The following is a 24,984-nucleotide window of genomic DNA, read 5'->3' on the forward strand; positions in this document are numbered from 1 at the left end:
CATACAACATTGTTGGAACCACTATTCCTTCAAACATACCCATTTTTGCTTTCCGAGATAATGTTTTCGACTTCCACACATTCTTCAAGGCCCCCAGAATTTTCGCCCCCTCCCCCACCCTATGATCCACTTCCGCTTCCATGGTTCCATCCGCTGCCAGATCCACTCCCAGATATCTAAAACACTTCACTTCCTCCAGTTTTTCTCCATTCAAACTCACCTCCCAATTGACTTGACCCTCAACCCTACTGTACCTAATAACCTTGCTCTTATTCACATTTACTCTTAACTTTCTTCTTCCACACACTTTACCAAACTCAGTCACCAGCTTCTGCAGTTTCTCACATGAATCAGCCACCAGCGCTGTATCATCAGCGAACAACAACTGACTCACTTCCCAAGCTCTCTCATCCCCAACAGACTTCATACTTGCCCCTCTTTCCAAAACTCTTGACGTGCTGCCAGTGGATTGAGTCAGAGCATGTGAAGCGTCTGGGGTAAACCATGGAAAGTTGTGTAGGTATGTATATTTGCGTGTGTGGACGTATGTATATACATGTGTATGGGGGTGGGTTGGGCCATTTCTTTCGTCTGTTTCCTTGCGCTACCTCGCAAACGCGGGAGACCGGCAAAAAAAAAAAAAAAAAAAAAAAAATATATATATATATATATATATATATATATATATATATATATATATATATATATATATATATATATATATATATGTATTGGAAAGGATCACAATTTTGCGCACATACCCACTTTTGCTCTCCGAGATAACGTTCTCGCCTTCCATATATTCTTCAACGCTCCCAGAACTTTCGTCCCCTCCCCTCACCCGGTGACTCACTTTTGCTTCCATCCGCTGCTAAGTCCACTCCCAGATATCTAAATCACTTCACTTTCCCCAGTTTTTCTCCATTCAAACTCGCCTCCTAGTTGACTTGTCCCTCAACCCTACTGAACCTAATAACCTTGCTCTTATTCACATTTACTCTCAACTTTCTTCTTTCGCACACTTTACCAAACTCAGTCACCAACTTTTGCATTTCTTACCCCAATCAGCCACCAGCTCTGTATCATCAGCGAGCAACAGCTGATTCAGTTCCCAAATCCTCTCATCCACAACAGACTGCATACTCACTCCCCTCCAAAACTCTTGCATTCACCTCCCTAACAACCCTTCCATAAACGAATTTAACAACCATGGTGACGTCACGCACCTCTGCCACAAACCGACATTCACTGGGAACCAATCACTTTCCTCTCTTCCTACTCATACACATGCCTTACATCCTTGGTAAATACTTTTCACCGCTTCTAGCAACATACCTTCCTCACCATATACTCTTAAAACCCTTCACAAAGCATCTCTATCAACTCTATCATATGCCTTCTCCAGATCCATAAATGTTGCATACAAATCATTTGTTTTTCTCAGTATTTCTCACATACATTCTTCAAAGCAAACACCTGATCCACACATCCTCTACCACTTCTGAAACCACACTGCTCTTCCCCAATGTGATGCTCTGTACATGCGTTCACCCTCTATCAATACCTTCCCGGGAATACTCAACAAACTTATACCTCTCTAATTTGAACACTCTCCTTTATCCCCTTTGTCTTTGAACAATGGCACTATGCATGCATTCCGCCACTCCTCATGCACTTCACCATGATCCATACATACACTGAATATCCTTACCAACCAATCAACAACACAGTCATCCCCTTTTTTAGTAAATTCCACTGCAATACCATTCAAACCCGCCGCCTTGCCGGCTTTCATCTTCCGCAAAGCTTTCACTACCTCTTCTATGTTTACCAAACCATTCTCCCTGACCCTCTCACTTCGTACACCACCTCGACCAAAACACTCTATATCAGCCACTCTATCATCAAACACATTCAACAGACCTTCAAAATACTCACTCCATCTCTTCACTTCATCACTATTTGTTATTACTTCCCCATGTGCCCCCTTCACCGATGTTCCCATTTGTTCTCTTGACTTACATGCTTTAGTTACCTCCTTCCAAAACATCTATCTATCTATCTATTTATCTATCTATCTATCTATCTATCTATATATATATATATATATATATATATATATATATATATATATATATATATATATATATATATATTTTTTTTTTTTTTTTCTCTCATACTGTTTGCCATTTCCCGAATTAACGAGGTAGCGCTAAGAACAGAGGACAGAGCCTTTGAGGGAATATCCTCACCTGGCTCCCTTCTCTGCTCCCCTCTTGAAAAATTGAACAAAAAAAAAAAAAACGTGAGGGAGGGAATTACAGCCCCTCGCTCCCTCCCCTTTTAGTCGCCTTCTACGACACGCAGGGAATACGTGGGAAGTATTCTTTCTCACCTATCCCCAGGGATATATATATATATATATATATATATATATATATATATATATATATATATATATATATATATATATTCTTCAAAGCAAACACCTGATCCACATATCCTCTACCACTTCTGAAACCACACTGCTCTTCCCCAATCTGATGCTCTGTACATGCCTTCACCCTCTCAATCAATACCCTCCCATATAATTTACCAGGAATACTCAACAAACTTATACCTCTGTAATTTGAGCACTCACTCTTATCCCCTTTGCCTTTGTACAATGGCACTATGCACGCATTCCGCCAATCCTCAGGCACCTCACCATGAGTCATACATACATTAAATAACCTTACCAACCAGTCAACAATACAGTCAGCCCCTTTTTTAATAAATTCCACTGCAATACCATCCAAACCTGCTGCCTTGCCGGCTTTCATCTTCCGCAAAGCTTTCACTACCTCTTCTCTGTTTACCAAATCATTTTCCCTAACCCTCTCACTTTGCACACCACCTCGACCAAAACACCCTATATCTGCCAATCTATCATCAAACACATTCAACAAACCTTCAAAATACTTACTCCATCTCCTTCTCACATCACCACTACTTGTTATCACCTCCCCATTTGCGCCCTTCACTGAAGTTCCCATTTGCTCCCTTGTCTTACGCACTTTATTTACCTCCTTCCAGAACATCTTTTTATTCTCCCTAAAATTTAATGATACTCTCTCACCCCAACTCTCATTTGCCCTTTTTTTCACCTCTTGCACCTTTCTCTTGACCTCCTGTCTCTTTCTTTTATACATCTCCCACTCAATTGCATTTTTTCCCTGCAAAAATCGTCCAAATGCCTCTCTCTTCTCTTTCACTAATACTCTTACTTCTTCATCCCACCACTCACTACCCTTTCTAATCAACCCACCTCCCACTCTTCTCATGCCACAAGCTTCTTTTGCGCAATTCATCACTGATTCCCTAAATACATCCCATTCCTCCCCCACTCCCCTTACTTCCATTGTTCTCACCTTTTTCCATTCTGTACTCAGTCTCTCCTGGTACTTCCTCACACAGGTCTCCTTCTCAAGCTCACTTACTCTCACCACCCTCTTCACCCCAACGTTCACTCTTCTTTTCTGAAAACCCATACAAATCTTCACCTTAGCCTCCACAAGATAATGATCAGACATCCCTCCAGTTGCACCTCTCAGCACATTAACATCCAAAAGTCTCTCTTTCGCACGCCTGTCAATTAACACGTAATCCAATAACGCTCTCTGGCCATCTCTCCTACTTACATAAGTATACTTATGTATATCTCGCTTTTTAAACCAGGTATTCCCAATCATCAGTCCTTTTTCAGCACATAAATCTACAAGCTCTTCACCATTTCCATTTACAACACTGAACACCCCATGTATACCAATTATTCCCTCAACTGCCACATTACTCACCTTTGCATTCAAATCACCCATCACTATAACCCGGTCTCGTGCATCAAAACCACTAGCACACTCATTCAGCTGCTCCCAAAACACTTGCCTCTCTTGATCTTTCTTCTCATGCCCAGGTGCATATGCACCAATAATCACCCACCTCTCTCCATCAACTTTCAGTTTTACCCATATTAATCGAGAATTTACTTTCTTACACTCTATCACATACTCCCACAACTCCTGTTTCAGGAGTATTGCTACTCCTTCCCTTGCTCTTGTCCTCTCACTAACCCCTGACTTTACTCCCCAGACATTCCCAAACCACTCTTCCCCTTTACCCTTGAATGTATGTGAGAAATACTTAGAAAAGCAAATGGATTTCTATGTAGCATTTATGGATCTGGAGAAGGCATATGATAGAGTTGATAGAGATGTTCTGTGGAAGGTATTAAGAATATATGGTGTGGGAGGAAAGTTGTTAGAAGCAGTGAAAAGTTTTTATCGAGGATGTAAGGCATGTGTACGTGTAGGAAAAGAGGAAAGTGATTGGTTCTCAGTGAATATAGGTTTGCGGCAGGGGTGTGTGATGTCTCCATGGTTGTTTAATTTGTTTATGGATGGGGTTGTTAGGGAGGTAAATGCAAGAGTTTTGGAAAGAGGGGCAAGTATGAAGTCTGTTGGGGATGAGAGAGCTTGGGAAGTGAGTCAGTTGTTGTTCGCTGATGATACAGCGCTGGTGGCTGATTCATGTGAGAAACTGCAGAAGCTGGTGACTGAGTTTGGTAAAGTGTGTGGAAGAAGAAAGTTAAGAGTAAATGTGAATAAGAGCAAGGTTATTAGGTACAGTAGGGTTGAGGGTCAAGTCAATTGGGAGGTGAGTTTGAATGGAGAAAAACTGGAGGAAGTGAAGTGTTTTAGATATCTGGGAGTGGATCTGGCAGCGGATGGAACCATGGAAGCGAAAGTGGATCATAGGGTGGGGGAGGGGGCGAAAATTCTGGGGGCCTTGAAGAATGTGTGGAAGTCGAGAACATTATCTCGGAAAGCAAAAATGGGTATGTTTGAAGGAATAGTGGTTCCAACAATGTTGTATGGTTGCGAGGCGTGGGCTATGGATAGAGTTGTGCGCAGGAGGATGGATGTGCTGGAAATGAGATGTTTGAGGACAATGTGTGGTGTGAGGTGGTTTGATCGAGTGAGTAACGTAAGGGTAAGAGAGATGTGTGGAAATAAAAAGAGCGTGGTTGAGAGAGCAGAAGAGGGTGTTTTGAAGTGGTTTGGGCACATGGAGAGGATGAGTGAGGAAAGATTGACCAAGAGGATATATGTGTCGGAGGTGGAGGGAACAAGGAGAAGAGGGAGACCAAATTGGAGGTGGAAAGATGGAGTGAAAAAGATTTTGTGTGATCGGGGCCTGAACATGCAGGAGGGTGAAAGGAGGGCAAGGAATAGAGTGAATTGGAGCGATGTGGTATACCGGGGTTGACGTGCTGTCAGTGGATTGAATCAAGGCATGTGAAGCGTCTGGGGTAAGCCATGGAATGCTGTGTAGGTATGCATATTTGCGTGTGTGGACGTATGTATATACATGTGTATGGGGGGGGGGGGCCATTTCTTTCGTCTGTTTCCCTGCGCTACCTCGCAAACGCGGGAGACAGCGACAAAGTATTAAAAAAAAAAAAAAAAAAAAAATATATATATATATATATATATATATATATATATATATATATATATATATATATAGAGAGAGAGAGAGAGAGAGAGAGAGAGAGAGAGATAGATAGATAGATAGATAGATAGATAGATAGGAGATAGTTAGATAGGTAGATAGACAGTTAATCTTAGGATGTAGGATGAGTTTGAGAGATAGAGCCTGAAGCACATAAGGAATATAAATATAAAGCAAATCAGTCCTGACGTGAGGTGATAATGGTGTGTTTGCGGCGCTGTCAGTTCCGGGGACGTCTGACAACAATGTCTGGCGTGACTGACGCCTCACCAACCTACAAACTGAGATTTTCATCATAACTTTTGGATATTTTCATTTAGGAAAAAAAAAGATGCCGTGTTTCCAAAATACCGTAAAGTACATGACGAAAATATCAAACGACCGTCAATGGTTCGTTTTGATTGTATTCCTTTCTTTTTATAAACTGATTTTGTGTTTTCCGAAGGATTCACCCGAAAAACGCACTCGGCCATTGATGACGGAATATCAGATCTTCATTTTTTCACTGGCATGAGTTAGCTTCGAAAAATGGCTTGTGTCAGTACCTACTGAAAGCCGTTTGAACCCATCTGAAGCATTCTAAACCTTATATAAATCTGATCTAACCCACCTACGGCCGCCTGAACTTATTTGAAATAATACGAACTCATATGAATTCCATGTGAATCACGTATAGATTCTTAATGCCATCCAAAGCCGTCTGAACCCATCTGAAGCCAACTAAGTCTGTTTAAAGTCGTATGTATCAGTATGAAACACTCTTGAGCCCGCCATAAGCCATTGAGCTCATCTTACGTAGTTTGAATCCCATCCGAAACCTCTTGAAAGTAATTTTAAGTCATCACTTCCTCGTCTGAAACCCTTCGATTTCCCTCTAAACCAATTTGAAGCCACTTGAACATCACGTTAATTCATATGAATTCATATAAAATCGTTTGAACTTATCTGAAGCAGTGTGGATTCATCTGAAGCTGTTCGTGCCCGTGTCAGTCTGTTTGAATCCCCATCTAAGGCCGTTCAAACCAACTTGAATCCATCTGAATGAACTTGAACTCGTCTGAACTCCATCTGAAGCCCTCTAAACTGTATATGAAGCCATCCAACTCCATCTGGAACGGCCTGAACACATTCTGCCATCTGAACCCCATCTACAACTTGCTAGACCCCATCTAAAGTGGTCTGATCAGCATTTCAAACCTACTGAACCTATTTCCTCTGAGCTCACTTGAGGCCGACTGAGGCCCTATTTGAATCCAACTGAACTCCATCTGAAGACGTCACGTGTAATCGCATCACGCGCGACTTGGGCAAAGTACAACACAGCTTCCACCCTCAAAGTTCCTAGATTGCGATACGTTGAGTGATATCTTGACGGTAAAGTATGTGAGGCGTAGACTGGGTCTTCACGGAGGACAGGAACCACAGGGAAGACGCTGATGCAGCTGGCAAGCTGTCCCAGGAGGTCACTGGTAACACAGGATGATGCGAGGGTAGTGACGTGATTCGGCAGAACCGAGGCGAAGATGGATAGATGATAATGGAAGTGTGGAGAGAGAGAGAGAGAGAGAGAGAGAGAGAGAGAGAGAGAGAGAGAGAGAGAGAGAGAGAGAGAGAGAGGACCCTCCCTCACCGCCTCAGGCAGCCTCTCACATCAACACACGACCCCTTGCCAACACGCCCACACAATCCATTCCCTCTTCCTCTCCATTCCTCTCCTCCTCTCCCAGCCCCTCGCCTGCTAACAGGCGGGTAATGAAGGGGCAGCAACAGTTGATCTTAAGGCTCGTACGAGCCGACAAACTGCCAAAAGGAGGAAGCGCCTGCCAGTTATATACAGCAGTTTTTCCTGTAAACATGGCAGCGAGCCGGACCGACTCCCATTGGTTCCAACAGCCCCATCCCGGGAGATGGTGTGTGTGTGTGTGTGTGTGTGTGTGTGTGTGTGTGTGTGTGTGTGTGTTTGTGTGTGATTATCTTGTGTGCTGTACGGAGAGGGAATCTTACACTCGTGGAACCCCATCTCTTGATTATTCTCTATTATCATACAAATCTTAATTTCATGTATGCTGTGTGCATTAACCATGTCTACGGGCATTTTATTCCTTTTATCCACCACTCTCATAGTATTATAAAAGCAGTTCTTCACATCTTTGTTGACAAGGTTCTTCCTTAATTTCGTGTTATGTCCTACCGCTATTCTATCCATATATCTATCAAAGAACCGTTATCTATCTGTGTCATAAGCCTGTATTAAAAACTTAAAGGTTGTGATCAGGTCACCCCTCACCAAGATGGGCAAATTTAAGGCGTCCAGACCTTCCCTGTCTAGTACAATCATTATTCTTCCCTCTAGACCTTCTCTATCAGCTCATAGTGCGGTAACCAAACCTGAGAAGCATTACGGGAATAGCTAAGTCTGCCTCTAAGAAACTGGGTGTCTTGTTTAGATGTCGAAAATTCTCTTCTGAACAGTTTCTCCTTTTATACACGGAATTGATTCGTCCTTGTATGGAGTACAGCTATCACATTTGGGGTGGTTCTAGCCCTGTATCCTTACTTAACAGAGTTGAGTCAAAAGCAGTTCGATTTATAAACTGTCTCAGGCTAATTTCCAAACTTGACCCCCTTGCCCTACGCCGCAGTTTTGGTTCACTTTCCCTCTTCTATAGGTATTACTTTGGTTTTTCCTCCCGAGAGCTTGGCAAGCTGCTACGTCGCATGATCATTGTGTGGCCATCGGCACCTCAGGGGTGGGCCGTTTTGAAACCTGCTTCTTTCCCTACACGTCGAAGCTTTGGAACTCTCTACTCTCTAATGTCTGTCCGAATAGCTATGACCTGGCACATTTCAAAAGACAGGGTTTTCACGTCTTCCAAAATTGGTAAATACTTTCCCTTGTCTTTTCTTGTCCCGTCACATAATACTCTCTATATTTCAACTGAGGCCCGGACATGATGTGGACTTTAGTCCGTGAGTGGAGAAACCTTCAACATTAGAAGAACAATTTCATGTTTTGTCTTGATGTGTGACGTTAACTGCTTGCCTCATGATTACTTGTTTATGCATGACTTTGAACGTAATTTTGTTATTTTCTAGTACACAGTTGGTCTCCTTAATCATTCAAAAGTGGTATTCTGGGGAAAGGTTAGAGATAATTTCTCCTTGCAAGGTTTTCTCGCATACTCATCCATGCAGCTCATATCCTGTCAGATGATAATCATATCGAGGTCTTCCTTCGTTGTGACCCATTACGTTACATTTCCTCGGTTGAACTTCATCAGCCATACATCAGAACAAATTTGGAGTCTGTCTAGGCGCCCTTGTAAGTTCGTACAATCCTCCACACTTTGCGCACTTCCCTCACGACCTTTCCCGTCATCTGCAAACATATGACGGCCCTACATTCTGGTGAGTCGTTCACACAGATCCGTTGGTGACCTCAGTTCATTTTGAGAAAGGCTGTTTCACAAGCTCCATCTCACGGAGATAATCTATTCATTGACGGAGTCTCAAGATTATTCATGCCCGCTGATAAAGATTCTTGATTAGCCTCCCATGCAGTGCAGTGTCACATGCTTTCTGGCTGTCTAGATACAGACAGTCCAATCTGCCTTCCCTTTTGTCCAAGAGAGGGCTCACTCTCTCGTAGAAATCTTGCAGGTTTGTTACACATTCCTTTTCCCTAAAACTGTACTGTTTCTCACTTAGGCAGTTTCTCTTCTGCAAAGAAGTTGTCATTAGTTTTCTGACGATCTTTCTCAAAACCTTCCAGACCTCACTCACTTAGGTGAGTCCGGCCTATAGTTTAATGGTATTTTCCGGCCTCCTTCCTTATAGATAGATATGATGTTTACCCTTTTCCACACTCTTGGCACTTGGCTTCTCTCCAGCCACATCTTGAACAGTATTTCAGGAGGTTTGTGTGGTGCATCTGCGCGTATCGGCAGCACATTTGGTGAAATTTCATCTGGACCATGAACCTGCGTGGGTTAAGACTTTTCAATATTTTGTTATTTTTCTTTTTTTCTCAGATGTTTAAGTGTTTTCTGAAACCTGGTTCCCGTGCCATCTCCCTGGTGTTCTAATGTCTTCCACTTTGAAACCACTTTTGGCATTGTTCTTCAGTTCCTCACATATTCTTACATCACCCTCTGCAGTGCATCCCTCGGAACCCCATAGTCTGGTTAGCTGCTCCTTAAACTGACACTTTACTTCTGAGGGAGAAATGGAAAAGTTTTAGAAGTTTGCCGATCTTATCCAAAATATTACAGTCAAAGTTTGAAAGTTTCACTGTTCTTTTCTTATCTTGTCACCCACGTCCCTGGCTCTCCTCGGGTTACCTCTCCAGAACCTTACAGACCACGCTGCTCATTGCGACTGGCCTCTAGTTCAGTGCCTCCTCCCATTCTCCTTTCTTATAAGTGTGTGTGAGTGTATGTGTGTGTGTGTGTGTGTGTGTGTGTGTGTGTATGTGTGTGTGTGTATGTGTGTGTGTGTATGTGTGTGTGTGTATGTGTGTGTGTGTATGTGTGTGTGTGTATGTGTGTTGTGTGTGTGTGTATGTGTGTGTATGTACATACATACATAAGAGTACAGACATGATACATATATACAAGGTTAAGAGACGGGACAACACCACTGTAAGTTATGTCCCCGTAACACAAGTAATAATTACATTTAGTATTCACACACACACACACACACACACACTCACACTCACACACACGCACACACACACACACACACACACACACACACACACACACACACACACACATACACATATCCTGCGAAATCTTAAACGGCATTGCAACCTTTTAGTAGATCTATGCACAGCGTCAGAGACCTTAAGAATTTTGAATGTGGAATCATCATGCCGAGAGAAGTAATGCATTATACACAGAGGAGAATAGACTTCCAGCGGAAGATAAAAAGTTGAAAAGGTTAGGCATACATTACTGATAACCCAAAGACGAAAGTTTCATGTCACGAGAGATTTTGTAACGTCAAAAAACATTTCAAAACTATTTCTCAGAATTTCGAATTGCGACGTTTTTCTCCAGTGACAGCAGGACAATTAATGCCCATTACATGCCAACACTGTGTTTAAAGTTGAGTTTTGCTAATCATGTGAACTGAAAATGTAAATAGTTTATAGAGCATGGAAGATGTCATCAAGGAAAAAAGCGTAACCTCAAATGTGTGACACTAGTACTGCAGGTGACACCAGTGTACGCTGGACATGGGCAAGCCGCCATCAAGAGCTATGTGGCTTCGAACAATGATTAGAAAAAAAAAAAAAGAAAAATCGAGCACCGGAATAGGGGGGGGGGGGGGGGGGGGTCAGGGCAGTTTCCAGACGCCAGCCAGTCGGAAAGAAATGTCAGAAGTCTCGCAGATCAGTAGAGGCTATACTAGGGTTCCTGTGAAGGGCAGCGTGGGATCAATAGTCCCGAATATCAGAAAACAATATCGTCAGTCCGCATGAGAGAGAGAGAGAGAGAGAGAGAGGTTCCGTGTCTGAAACAGAATCCAGTACGCGAGCTTACGGTTCGAGAGTGACATCCCGCAAGACGTGTAAACACGACATGAAGATAATGGCGAGTCCCATGATGAATGAAAATGGCCCAACTTACGACACAGTAGATTTATATCAGAATTTCTGCGAGTCAGAGTAATAAGCTGATCAGTCCAGTGAAGCAGTGTGCAGTATCGATAGGCTTATTACTCCCCCTGTGAAAAAGGAAGCATTATGAAGAGTCTTGTGTTTATGACGGACGCGCCATAGGTCATGTGAAGGGTGAAGCCTTGTGTTGAACCTTATGATACAGAGGGACAAAGCGAGGGTCGCCTGAGGTAGATACAGCAGAGTTCCTGTGGTTCATAAATCCCACAACACTAGGCTTCAGAGGATCAGACATCATAGTATCATTGATATCTTTATGTAAGCGAGAGTTGGGAAGGTGTTCATCGATGCCTTGAAATCCAGGTGCGTGATTAAGAACCCCCAGGGGGGGGGGGGGAGGGGGTTGCGGGAAATGCGGCATGATGTAATAATGGTTGTTGCTGCGGCTGACCTGCGGCGGAGAAGTAGCTGGAGAGGTAGGATGAGGGCCGCACCCGCACCCGTAGCGTCCTGCTGGAGCGAACCTCGAAGCTGCCCAGCTTCAGCAAGCACTCCGCCTCCACGCTGCCCCCGACCCGCGGCACCTGCGGTACGGACGGCCAGGAGGGACAGGGGAGACAGTTAGCACAGGGGATGAGGTAGGCAAGTAAGACAGGGGACGGAGTAGACAGATAGGATAGGGGACAGGGGAGAGTCAAGGAGATGGAAGGGTAGGAGTTGGGAGGATGAGAAGTAGTGAAAGAGATAGGAGGTGAAGGGCCAGAGGGATCGGAAGAAGGAAGAGGATAGTAAGAAGAGTAAAGGGGGAGCCAAGTAGGACAGAAGAGAGAAATCCCAGGAGGAAGAGGAGAAGTTGGAGAGGATGGCAGAAGAAACAGTGTAGAGGTGTGGGAGGCGTAGGTGGGTGGAGAGTGGGAAGGAAATAAAAGTAAATGAGGAGACGCAGAGTCCATGAGAGGTAGATAAACAGACCGCGAGACATTAAGAGGCAATAACAGGTGAGGGAACGGTCGGGCAGGCAGAGCGAGGGGAGGAAATTTGACGGAGACGAGAGGGAGAGAAAGATGAGATTCATGGAAGAGTTGGGGGGTGGAAGAGGAAAGAGAATGGGTTGGGAGAGGCATAATTTGATGGATAGGATGTTAAGACAGTAGAGGGTGGAGATTGATAGGGAGGAATTGGATGAATATTGATGGGCAAGAGGTGGGGATGAAGATTGTACAGGAAGGTGATGGGCGGGAGACCAGAGACAGACAGGTTTAGGGTCGTGGTTCATCATCTGGACGCTGCTGTGTTCCATGATATAAAAAAACAACAACAACACATTATTATCTCATGAATGGTAATCCTCTTATGTCTTCCTACGACTGATGTGTGTCTGAAATATGTACATTACATGCAAGACAAATGCCACTGATCACCACATGTGATTGCCTGGTGTGCTACACTAGATCTAAGAGCTGTGATGTAAACATGCAACACAGAACAGGACAGTTATAGGATGACACACCAGATGATGTCATCACGGCTCTCGTATGTCTTTTCTCCCTTGTGTTGGTCATGTCATTTTCAGTAGTGTTTGGTGTATTTCACAGTCGTGTGTAATGCATCTAGCAGTTGTATATGATGTATTACATGGTTGTATATGATGTATTTAGTAGTTATATATGGTGTACCACACAGTTGTATATGATGTATTACATGGTTGTATATGATGTATTTAGTAGTTATATATGGTGTACCACACAGTTGTATATGATGTATTTCATTGTTAGTGTTTAGTATGCTCTATTCTTCGTTATATCTGGCACATCATCTTCTCATATAAGTCTAGTATAATATCGTTTATCAGTTTCGTATCTTTCACTTCGCCACCAGCAGGATGAAACCATTCAAAAACTAACTTTGTGTATGAACCGAGTCATCACGTATCCCTGCACTCCCTCACTCCACCTTCCACTAGCAAGATACCATCGACTCTTTACGACATAACGTCCTAGAAAATATAGACTCAGTCTTTTTTTTTTTTCTCTCTCTCTCTCTTCTTTTTCTCTGCGAACTGAGTGAAATTAAAGTTGCTGCTGAAGGGAATTTCAAAAGAAAACTTTAGAATAACCAGCGAGCTAATGACGCGTGTAGACGCGCCTCCCGGAAGCGATTATGAGGGCAGAACGTGGCTGGAATACTGGCGCCTCCCGCCCGCCCGTGCTCGCTGCTACCGGCAAGGTCCTCCCAGCTGACCCAGGCGCGACCTTCTGTTGGGAGATCCTGACCCGCGCCAACTGTCTCTCCTGCTACGAGGCCCTTGACATGTTGACAACAACCCACGCCAAGTCTCCGGCTGCTCTCTCTCTCTCTCTCTCTCTCTCTCTCTCTCTCTCTCTCTCTCTCTCTCTCTCTCTCTCTCTCATATCCCGTGGTGAGGCGTTACCTCAGTACACATAGTCGTTAATACCATGTTAACACCAGCCTTATTTTTTTTCTTTTTGACATATAATCCACGTCACGACCACAGACACACACCATCAGTCATGACCTGGTTGTGAGTCTCCGCGGATCTACACACATGTGTATCTTACCCACACAGACCTGCACGTGTGTGGGTGTGGGGAGGGGGAGCTCGGGGCTGACACCATGGAATCAAGTGAGTGGAGAGAGAGAGAGAAAAAAAGAGTTGAAATCATGGACGTTGTCGGGTGTCGGGTGTGATAACCCACCTGAGCTTACCGTGTCACTCAGTGGGAATATGAGAACGAGATTTTTGATGATTTCCCTCACGACTCGCTCCGGGGGTCGCAGGAGGGTACTCATCCTCAGCAAATCCTTTCGGTTTTCTTCCTGAAGGGGTGAGGACTGTATGACATGACGCCCGCTAAAACCAACACACCAGCCGTTGGTGTAAACCCAACCCCACAAGGCTCCTCCTACCCTCTGTTGTTGTCTAATGGAAATATTCCACCCCGCCACCTTCTCAGCAGGCAGACGGCATGTGTACCTCTGTGATCAAAGTGTTCCAAGACTCGCATCAAGTACGATGATCTGTGGTAACTGGTGCCGACCAGATACTCTCTCTCTCTCTCTCTCTCTCTCTCTCTCTCTCTCTCTCTCTCTCTCTCTCTCTCTCTCTCTCTCTCTCTCTCTCTCTCTTTTGTACTATACATATATATATATATATATATATATATATATATATATATATATATATATATATATATATATATATACTATTCGCCATTTCTCGCGTTAGCGAGGTAGCGTTAACAACAGAGGACTGGGCCTTTGAGGGAATATCCTCACCTGGCCCCCATCTCTGTTTCCTCTTTTGGAAGATTAAAAAAAACGAGAGGGGAGGATTTCCAGCCACCCGCTCCCATATATATATATATATATATATATATATATATATATATATATATATATATATATATATATTTCTTTCATACTATTCGCCATTTCCCGCATTAGCGAGGTAGCGTTAAGAACAGAGGACTGGGCCTTTGAGGGAATATCCTCACCTGGCCCCCTTCTCTGTTCCTTCTTTTGGAAAAAAAAAAAAAAAAAAAAAAAAAAATATATATATATATATATATATATATATATATATATATATATATATATATATATATATTATATTGTATATATATTATATATATATTTCTTTCTTTCTTTCATACTATTCGCCATTTCCCGCGTCAGCGAGGTAGCGTTAAGAACAGAGGACTGGGCCTCTGAGGAAACATCCTCATCCAGCCCCCTTCTCTGTTCCTTCCTTTGGAAAAAAAAAAAAAAAAAAAAAAAAATATGTTTGGGTATGTTTGGGAATAGTGGTTCCAACAATGTTGTATGGTTGTGAGGCGTAGGCTATGGATAGAGTTGTGCGAAGGAGGGTGGATGTGCTGGAAATGAGATGTTTGAGGACAATATGTGGTGTGAGGTGGTTTGATCGAGTAAGTAATAGTAGGGTAAGAGAGATGTGTAGTAATAAAAAGAGTGTGGTTGAGAGAGCAGAAGAGGGTGTGTTGAAATGGTTTGGGCACATGGAGAGAATGAGTGAGGAAAGATTGACCAAGAGGATATATGTCAGAGGTGGAGGGAACGAGGAGAAGTGGGAGACCACATTAGAGGTGGAAAGATGGAGTGAAAGAGATTTTGAGTGATCGGGGCCTGAACATACAGGAGGGTGAAAGGCGTGCAAGGAATAGAGTGAATTGGAACGATGTGGTATACTGGGTCGACGTCCTGTCAGTGGATTGAACCAGGGCATGTGAAACGTCTGGGGTAAACCATGGAAAGTTCTGTGGGGCCTGGATGCGAAAAGGGAGCTGTGGTTTCGGGCATTATTACATGACAGCTAGAGACTGAGGGTGAGCGAATGTGGCCTTTGTTTTTTCCTAGCGATGCCTCGCACACATGAAGGGGGAGAGGGTTGTTATTTCATGTATGGCGGGGTGGCGATTAGAATGAATAAAGGCAGACAGTATGAATTATGTACATGTGTATATATGCATATATGTGTGTGTGTATATATATATGTATACGTTGAGATGTATAGGTATGTATATTTGCGTGTGTGGACGTGTATGTATATACATGTGTATGTGGGTGGGGTGGGCCATTCTTTCGTCTGTTTCCTTGCACTACTTCGCTAACGCGGGAGACAGCGACAAAGTAATATATATATATATATATATATATATATATATATATATATATATATATATATATATATATATATATTTTTTTTTTTTTTTTTTTTTTTATACTTTGTCGCTGTCTCCCGCGTTTGCGAGGTAGCGCAAGGAAACAGACGAAAGAAATGGCCCAACCCCCCCATACACATGTACATACACACGTCCACACACGCAAATATACACACCTACACAGCTTTCCATGGTTCACCCCAGACGCTTCACGTGCCTTGATTCAATCCACTGACAGCACGTCAACCCCTGTATACCACATCGCTCCAATTCACTCTATTCCTTGCCCTCCTTTCACCCTCCTGCATGTTCAGGCCCCGATCACACAAAATCCTTTTCACTCCATCTTTCCACCTCCAATTTGGTCTCCCTCTTCTCCTCGTTCCCTCCACCTCCGACACATATATCCTCTTGGTCAATCTTTCCTCACTCATTCTCTCCATGTGCCCAAACCATTTCAAAACACCCTCTTCTGCTCTCTCAACCACGCTCTTTTTATTTCCACACATCTCTCTTACCCCTACGTTACTTACTCGATCAAACCACCTCACACCACACATTGTCCTCAAACATCTCATTTCCAGCACATCCATCCTCCTGCGCACAACTCTATCCATAGCCCACGCCTCGCAACCATACAACATTGTTGGAACTACTATTCCCTCAAACATACCCATTTTTGCTTTCCGGGATAATGTTCTCGACTTCCACACATTTTTCAAGGCTCCCAAAATTTTCGCCCCCTCCCCCACCCTATGATCCACTTCCGCTTCCATGGTTCCATCCGCTGACAGATCCACTCCCAGATATCTAAAACACTTCACTTCCTCCAGTTTTTCACCATTCAAACTCACCTCCCAATTGACTTGACCCTCAACCCTACTGTACCTAATAACCTTGCTCTTATTCACATTTACTCTTAACTTTCTTCTTCCACACACTTTACCAAACTCCGTCACCAGCTTCTGCAGTTTCTCACATGAATCCGCCACCAGCGCTGTATCATCAGCGAACAACAACTGACTCACTTCCCAAGCTCTCTCATCCCCAACAGACTTCATACTTGCCCCTCTTTCCAAAACTCTTGCATTTACCTCCCTAACAACCCCATCCATAAACAAATTAAACATATATATATATATATATATTCCTATGATTCCACGGGGAACATGAGACACGAAAAGTTCCCAAGTGCACTTACGTGTAATAATCACATCATCAGGGGTGACATAAGAGATGTATATCAGATGTATATCGATGTATATCAACTGACTGTTATATTTCTCTCTTGTGTCTCCCCTGATGATGTGATTATTACACGAAAGTGCACTTGGGAGCTTTTCGTGTTTCATTTTTCCCGTGGATTCATAGGAATATCTTGATCACGCGCAGAATTGTGATCCTTTCCAACAAATATATATATATATATATATATATATATATATATATATATATATATATATATATATATATATATATATATATATTTTTTTTTTTTTTTTTATACTTTGTCGCTGTCTCCCGCGTTTGCGAGGTAGCGCAAGGAAACAGACGAAAGAAATGGCCCCCCCCCATACACATGTACATACACACGTCCACACACGCAAATATACATACCTACACAGCTTTCCATGGTTTACCCCAGACGCTTCACATGCCTTGATTCAATCCACTGACAGCACGTCAACCCCTGTATACCACATCGCTCCAATTCACTCTATTCCTTGCCCTCCTTTCACCCTCCTGCATGTTCAGGCCCCGATCACACAAAATCTTTTTCACTCCATCTTTCCACCTCCAATTTGGTCTCCCTCTTCTCCTCGTTCCCTCCACCTCCGACACATATATCCTCTTGGTCAATCTTTCCTCACTCATTCTCTCCATGTGCCCAAACCATTTCAAAACACCCTCCTCTGCTCTCTCAACCACGCTCTTTTTATTTCCACACATCTCTCTTACCCTTACGTTACTTACTCGATCAAACCACCTCACACCACACATTGTCCTCAAACATCTCATTTCCAGCACATCCATCCTCCTGCGCACAACTCTATCCATAGCCCACGCCTCGCAACCGTACAGCATTGTTGGAACCACTATTCCTTCAAACATACCCATTTTTGCTTTCCGAGATAATGTTCTCGACTTCCACACATTTTTCAAGGCTCCCAAAATTTTCGCCCCCTCCCCCACCCTATGATCCACTTCCGCTTCCATGGTTCCATCCGCTGACAGATCCACTCCCAGATATCTAAAACACTTCACTTCCTCCAGTTTTTCTCCATTCAAACTCACCTCCCAATTGACTTGACCCTCAACCCTACTGTACCTAATAACCTTGCTCTTATTCACATTTACTCTTAACTTTCTTCTCCCACACACTTTACCAAACTCAGTCACCAGCTTCTGCAGTTTCTCACATGAATCAGCCACCAGCGCTGTATCATCAGCGAACAACAACTGACTCACTTCCCAAGCTCTCTCATCCCCAACAGACTTCATACTTGCCCCTCTTTCCAAAACTCTTGCATTTACCTCCCTAACAACCCCATCCATAAACAAATTAAACAACCATGGAGACATCACACACCCCTGCCGCAAACCTACATTCACTGAGAACCAATCACTTTCCTCTCTTCCTACACGTACACATGCCTTACATCCTCGATAAAAACTTTTCACTGCTTCTAACAACTTGCCTCCCACACCATATATTCTTAATACCTTCCACAGAGCATCTCTATCAACTCTATAATATGCCTTCTCCAGATCCATAAATGCTACATACAAATCCATTTGCTTTTCTAAGTATTTCTCACATACATTCTTCAAAGCAAACACCTGATCCACACATCCTCTACCACTTCTCTACCACTACCTCTATGTAATGTAATTCCACCTCTTGACTCAGTTAACATACTTGATATCACTGTAATATCCACTCCTTGGAAACTTCGCAGCACGGGAATATCTCAGCCTGGCTCAGAAAACTGGGTGTCTTGTTTAGATGTCGAAATTTCTTTTCTTCTGAACAGTTGCTCTGTTTATACAAAGAATTGATCCGTCCTTGTATGGACTACTTCTCTCATATCTGGCATGGTAGAATTCTAACCCTGTATCTATACTTGACAGTTACGTTGAAAGTATTCTGACTTGAAAACTCTCTTAAGCTATTTGAAAACCTGATCTGCCTGCACTACTTCACAATTTAGGTTCACTTTCCCTCTTCTGGAGGTATTTCTTTGGTTTTTGCTCCTGAGAGGTGACTGGTTGGAAAGCAGCAGCGTCACATGATTACTGAGTAGCCATTGGCAACTCAAGAGTGGGCCGTTTTGATAATTGTCTCGTTTCCTAAACCTCAAATCTTTGGAACTCTCTACTGTCTCATGTCATTCCCGATAACTTAACCCGGCACATTTTAAAAGACAAGTTTTTGACTTCTTCCAGTATTCATAAATACTGCCTTATCTTTTTTCTTTATCCCTTTTATAATCATCTCTGTATTTCAAGTATGGCCTGGCCTTAATATGGACATTTATCTGTAACTGGAGCCTCCAACGTAATATATATATATATATATATATATATATATATATATATATATATATATCATCAAACACATTTGTTGAATGTGTTTGATGATAGAGTGGCAGATATAGGGTGTTTTGGTCGAGGTGGTGTGCAAAGTGAGAGGGTTAGGGAAAATGATTTGGTAAACAGAGAAGAGGTAGTGAAAGCTTTGCGGAAGATGAAAGCCGGCAAGGCAGCAGGTTTGGATGGTATTGCAGTGGAATTTATTAAAAAAGGGGGTGACTGTATTGTTGACTGGTTGGTAAGGTTATTTAATGTATGTATGACTCATGGTGAGGTGCCTGAGGATTGGCGGAATGCGTGCATAGTGCCATTGTACAAAGGCAAAGGGGATAAGAGTGAGTGCTCAAATTACAGAGGTATAAGTTTGTTGAGTATTCCTGGTAAATTATATGGGAGGGTATTGATTGAGAGGGCGAAGGCATGTACAGAGCATCAGATTGGGGAAGAGCAGTGTGGTTTCAGAAGTGGTAGAGGATGTGTGGATCAGGTGTTTGCTTTGAAGAATGTATGTGAGAAATACTTTGAAAAGCAAATGGATTTGTATGTAGCATTTATGGATCTGGAGAAGGCATATGATAGAGTTGATAGAGATGCTCTGTGGAAGGTATTAAGAATATATGGTGTGGGAGGAAAGTTGTTAGAAGCAGTGAAAAGTTTTTATCGAGGATGTAAGGCATGTGTACGTGTAGGAAGAGAGGAAAGTGATTGGTTCTCAGTGAATGTAGGTTTGCGGCAGGGGTGTGTGATGTCTCCATGGTTGTTTAATTTGTTTATGGATGGGGTTGTTAGGGAGGTAAATGCAAGAGTTTTGGAAAGAGGGGCAAGTATGAAGTCTGTTGGGGATGAGAGAGCTTGGGAAGTGAGTCAGTTGTTGTTCGCTGATGATACAGCGCTGGTGGCTGATTCATGTGAGAAACTGCAGAAGCTGGTGACTGAGTTTGGTAAAGTGTGTGGAAGAAGAAAGTTGAGAGTGAATGTGAATAAGAGCAAGGTTATTAGGTACAGTAGGGTTGAGGGTCAAGTCAATTGGGAGGTGAGTTTGAATGGAGAAAAACTGGAGGAAGTGAAGTGTTTTAGATATCTGGGAGTGGATCTGGCAGCGGATGGAACCATGGAAGCGGAAGTGGATCATAGGGTGGGGGAGGGTGCGAAAATTCTGGGGGCCTTGAAGAATGTGTGGAAGTCGAGAACATTATCGCGGAAAGCAAAAATGGGTATGTTTGAAGGAATAGTGGTTCCAACAATGTTGTATGGTTGCGAGGCGTGGGCTATGGATAGAGTTGTGCGCAGGAGGATGGATGTGCTGGAAATGAGATGTTTGAGGACAATGTGTGGTGTGAGGTGGTTTGATCGAGTGAGTAACGTAAGGGTAAGAGAGATGTGTGGAAATAAAAAGAGCGTGGTTGAGAGAGCAGAAGAGGGTGTTTTGGAAGTTGTTTGGGCACTGGAGAGAATGAGTGAGGAAGATTGACCAAGAGGGATATTTGTGTCGAGGTGGGGGAAGAGGAGAAGAGGGAACCAAATGGAGGTGGAAGATGGAGTGAAAAAGATTTTGTGTGATCGGGGGCCTAGAACATGGCAGGGGGGGAAAGGAGGGCAGGAATAGAGTGAATTGGAGCGATGTGGTATACGGGGTTGGCGTGCTGTCAGTGGATAGAATCAAAGGCATGTTGAAGCGGTCTGGGGTGTAAACCATTGAAAGCTGTGTAGGTATGTAAATTTGCCCGGGTGTGGAGTCGTATGTTTTATACTTGTGTATGGTGGTCTTGGGTGGGGGCCATTTCTTTCGTCTGGGTTTCCCTTGCGCTACCTCGCAAACGCGTGGAGACAGCGATCCAAAGTATAAAAAAAAAAATAATATATATATATATATATAATATATATATTATAATATATTATATACTATGATATATATATATATTTATATAATGGGTATGTTTGGAAATTAGTGGTTCAACAAATTGTTATTGGTGTGAGGCGGTAGAGGCTATGGATAGAGTTGTGCGAAGGAGGGTGGATGTGCTGGAATGAGATGTTTTTAGGGACAACTATTGTGGTGTGAGGTGGTTTGATCGAGTAAGTTAATAATAGGGTAGAGAGAGGTGTAGTATTAAAAGAGTTTGGTTGAGAGAGCAGAAGAGAGGTATGAATGAAATGCTTGGGCACATGGATGAGAAGGAGTGAGGAAAAGATGAACCAAGAGGATATATGTATCAGAGGTGGGAGGGTACGAGGAGAAGTGGAGACACATTGGGAGGTGGAATGATGGAGTGAAAAAGATTTTGAGTGATCGGGGCTTGAACTTACAGGGGGTGAAAGATTCGTTGCAAGGAATTGGATAGTGAATTGGGAACGATGTGGGTATACTGTGTCGAGCGTTCCTGTCAGGTGGATTGATCCAGGGCATGTGAAAAACGTCTGGGGTAAACCATGGAAAAGTTTCTGTGGTAGGCCTGGATGTGGAAAGGGAGCTGTGGGTTCGGTGTTGCTTTATACTAGACAGCTAGAGACTGAGGGTGAGCGAATGTGGCCTTTGTTTTTCCTAGCGATGCCTCGCCCCACACATGAAGGGGGAGAGGGTTGTTATTTCATGTTTGGCAGGGAGGTGGCGATGTGAGATGAATTAAGGCAGGACAAGTATGAATTATGTACATGTGTATATATGCATATGTGTGTGTTGTTATATATAGTATTACGTTGAGATGTATAGGTATGTATATTTGTGTGTGTGGACGTGTGATGTATATACATGAGTATGTGGGTGGGGTGGGCCATTCTTTGTCTGTTTCCTGGCACTATTCGCAACGCGGGAGACAGCGACAAGCAATATATATTATATTTATATATATATTATTATATATATTATATCATATTATTATATATTTATATATATATATTTATATAATTTTTCTTTCATTACTATTCGCCATTTTCCAGCTTAGCGAGGGTAGCGTTAAGCACAGTAGGAGCTGGGCATTTGAGGGATATCATCACCTGGCCCCCTTCTTGTTCTTCTTTTGGAATAAAAAAAAAAAAAAAAAAAAAATACTATATATATATATTATATATATATATATTATATATTATATATAATATATATATATTATATTTATATATTTTATTTATATACTTTCTTTTCTTTCTTTACATACGATTCGCATTTCCCGCGTCAGCGAGGGTTAGCGTAAGAAAGAGGACTGGGCCTCTGTGGAAAACATCCTATCCAGCCCCCTTCTCTGTTCCTTCATTTGGATAAAAAAAAAAAAAAAAAAAAAAAAAATATGTTTGGGTATTGTTTGGGAATAGTGGTTCAACAATGTTGTTTTGGTTACGTGTGTGGCGTAGGCTATGGGATAGGAGTTGTGCGAAAGGAGGGTGGATGTGTGGAAATGAGATGTATTGAGGTAATTATGTGGTGGAGGGTGGTTGATCAGAGTAATGTAATAGTAGGGTAAGAGAGATGGGTAGTAATAAAAGTGTGTGGTTGAGAGAGCAGAAGAGGGTGTGTTGAGAATGGTTAGGGCATGGGAGAGAATGAGTGAGGAAAGATTGACAAGAGGATATATGTCAGAGGGGGAGGGAACGAGGAGAGTGGGAGAAACATTAGAGGTGGAAAGATGGAGTGAAAGAGATTTTGAGTGCTCGGGGCCTGAAACATTCAGGAGGGTGAAAGGCGTGCAAGGAATAGAGTGAATTGGAACGATGTGGCTATTACTGGCGTCGACGTCTGTCAGTGGAGGAACCAGGGCCTTGTGAAAACGTTGGGGTAAACCATGAACAGTTCTGTGGGGACTGGTAGGCGATAAGGGAGCTGTGGTTGCGGGCTATTACTTACTGCTAAGAGACCTGAGGGTTTGAGCGAATGTGGCCTTTGTTTTGTCCTCAGCGCATGCCTCGCACACACTGAAGGGGTTGGCGAGGTGGGTTGTTATTTCTTGTATGGAGGTGGTGGCGATCTAGAATGATAAAGGCAGACATATGATTATGTACATGTGTATATATGCATAAATTGTGTGTGTATATATATATGTATACGTTGCGGATGTATAGGTATGTATATTTGCGTGTGTGACGTGTATGTTTATACATGTGTATGTGGGTGGGGTGGGCCATTCTTTCGTCTGTTCCTTGCACTACTTTCGCTATCGAGGGAGCACAGCGTTCAAAGTATAATATATACTATATTATTTTTATTATATAGTCATATATTAATATATATTAATATATATATATATATATTATTTTTTTTTTTTAGTTTTTTTTTTCTACTTTGTCGCTGTCTCCGCGTTTGCGAGGTAGCGCAAGGAAACAGACGAAAGAAATGGCCAACCCCCCATACACATGTACTACACACGTCCACACACGCAAATATTCACACTACACTAGTTTCCATGGTTCACCCCAGGAGCTTCAAGTTCCTTGATTCATTCCACTGGACAGCACGTCAACCCAGTATAACCACATCGCTCCATTTCACTCTATTCCTTGCCCTCTTTCAACCTCCTGCTCTGTTCAGGCCCCGATCACTCACAAATCCTTTTCACTCAATTTTTTCCACCTCCAATTGGTCTCCCTCTTCTACTCGTTCCCTCCTCCTCCGACAATATATATCCTCTTGGTCATACTTTCTCACTCATTCTCGCCATGTGCCAAAACCATTTCAAAATAACACCAATCTTCTGCTCTTCAACCACGCTCTTTTTATTTCCACACATCTTCTCTTACCCTACGTACTTTAACTCGATCAAACCCCTCCACCCACACATTGTCCTCAAACATCTCATTTCCGCAAATCCATCTCTCGCACAAAACTATATCATAGGCCCACGGCCTCGCAAAATACAACATTGTTGAACTACTATTCCCTCAAACATACCATTTTGCTTTTCCGGGATTATGTGCTCGACTTCCACAAATTTTTCAAGGCTCCCAAAATTTTCGCCCCCCTCCCCCACCCTATGATCCACTTCCGCTTCCATGGTTCCATCCGCTGACAGATCCACTCCCTAGATATCTAAACACTCACTTCCTCCAGTCTTTCTCACCATTCAACTCACCTCCAATTGACTTGACCCTCAACCCTACTGTACCTATATAACCTTGCTCTGTTTCACATTTACTCTTAACTTTCTTCTTCCACAACTTTACCAAAACTCCGTCACAGGCTTCTGCTAGTTTCTCAACATGAATCCGCACAGCGCGTGTATCATCAGCGAACAACAACTGACATCACTTCCCAAGCTCTCTCATCCCCAACAGACTTAATTACTTGCCCCTCTTTCCAAAACTCTTGCATTTACCTCACCTAACAAACCCATCCATAAACAAATGAAACATCAATATATATATATATATTCCTATGATTCCACGGGGAACATGAGACTCGAAAAGTTCCCAAGTGCACTTACGTGTAATAATCACTTAATCAGGGGTGACATAAGAGATGTATCTCAGATGTATATCGATGTATATCAACCTGCTGTTATATTTTCTCTCTTGTGGCTCACGGATCGA

General features: G+C 42.8%; 1 protein-coding gene across 1 annotated transcript in view; it reads right to left on the reverse strand.

The window, feature by feature from the left end:
* The window catches only part of LOC139754657 (uncharacterized), a 322,443-nt gene that overhangs the window by 13,188 nt on the left and 284,271 nt on the right, over positions 1-24,984 (reverse strand). The window contains exon 7 of the mRNA XM_071672189.1: positions 11,628-11,760. Coding sequence (XP_071528290.1) covers positions 11,628-11,760 — 133 coding nt within the window. The remainder of the gene's footprint in view (positions 1-11,627; positions 11,761-24,984) is intronic.

The sequence above is a fragment of the Panulirus ornatus genome, chromosome 17 (genome assembly GCF_036320965.1).
Source record: "Panulirus ornatus isolate Po-2019 chromosome 17, ASM3632096v1, whole genome shotgun sequence".
Classification (NCBI taxonomy): Eukaryota; Metazoa; Arthropoda; class Malacostraca; order Decapoda; family Palinuridae; genus Panulirus; species Panulirus ornatus.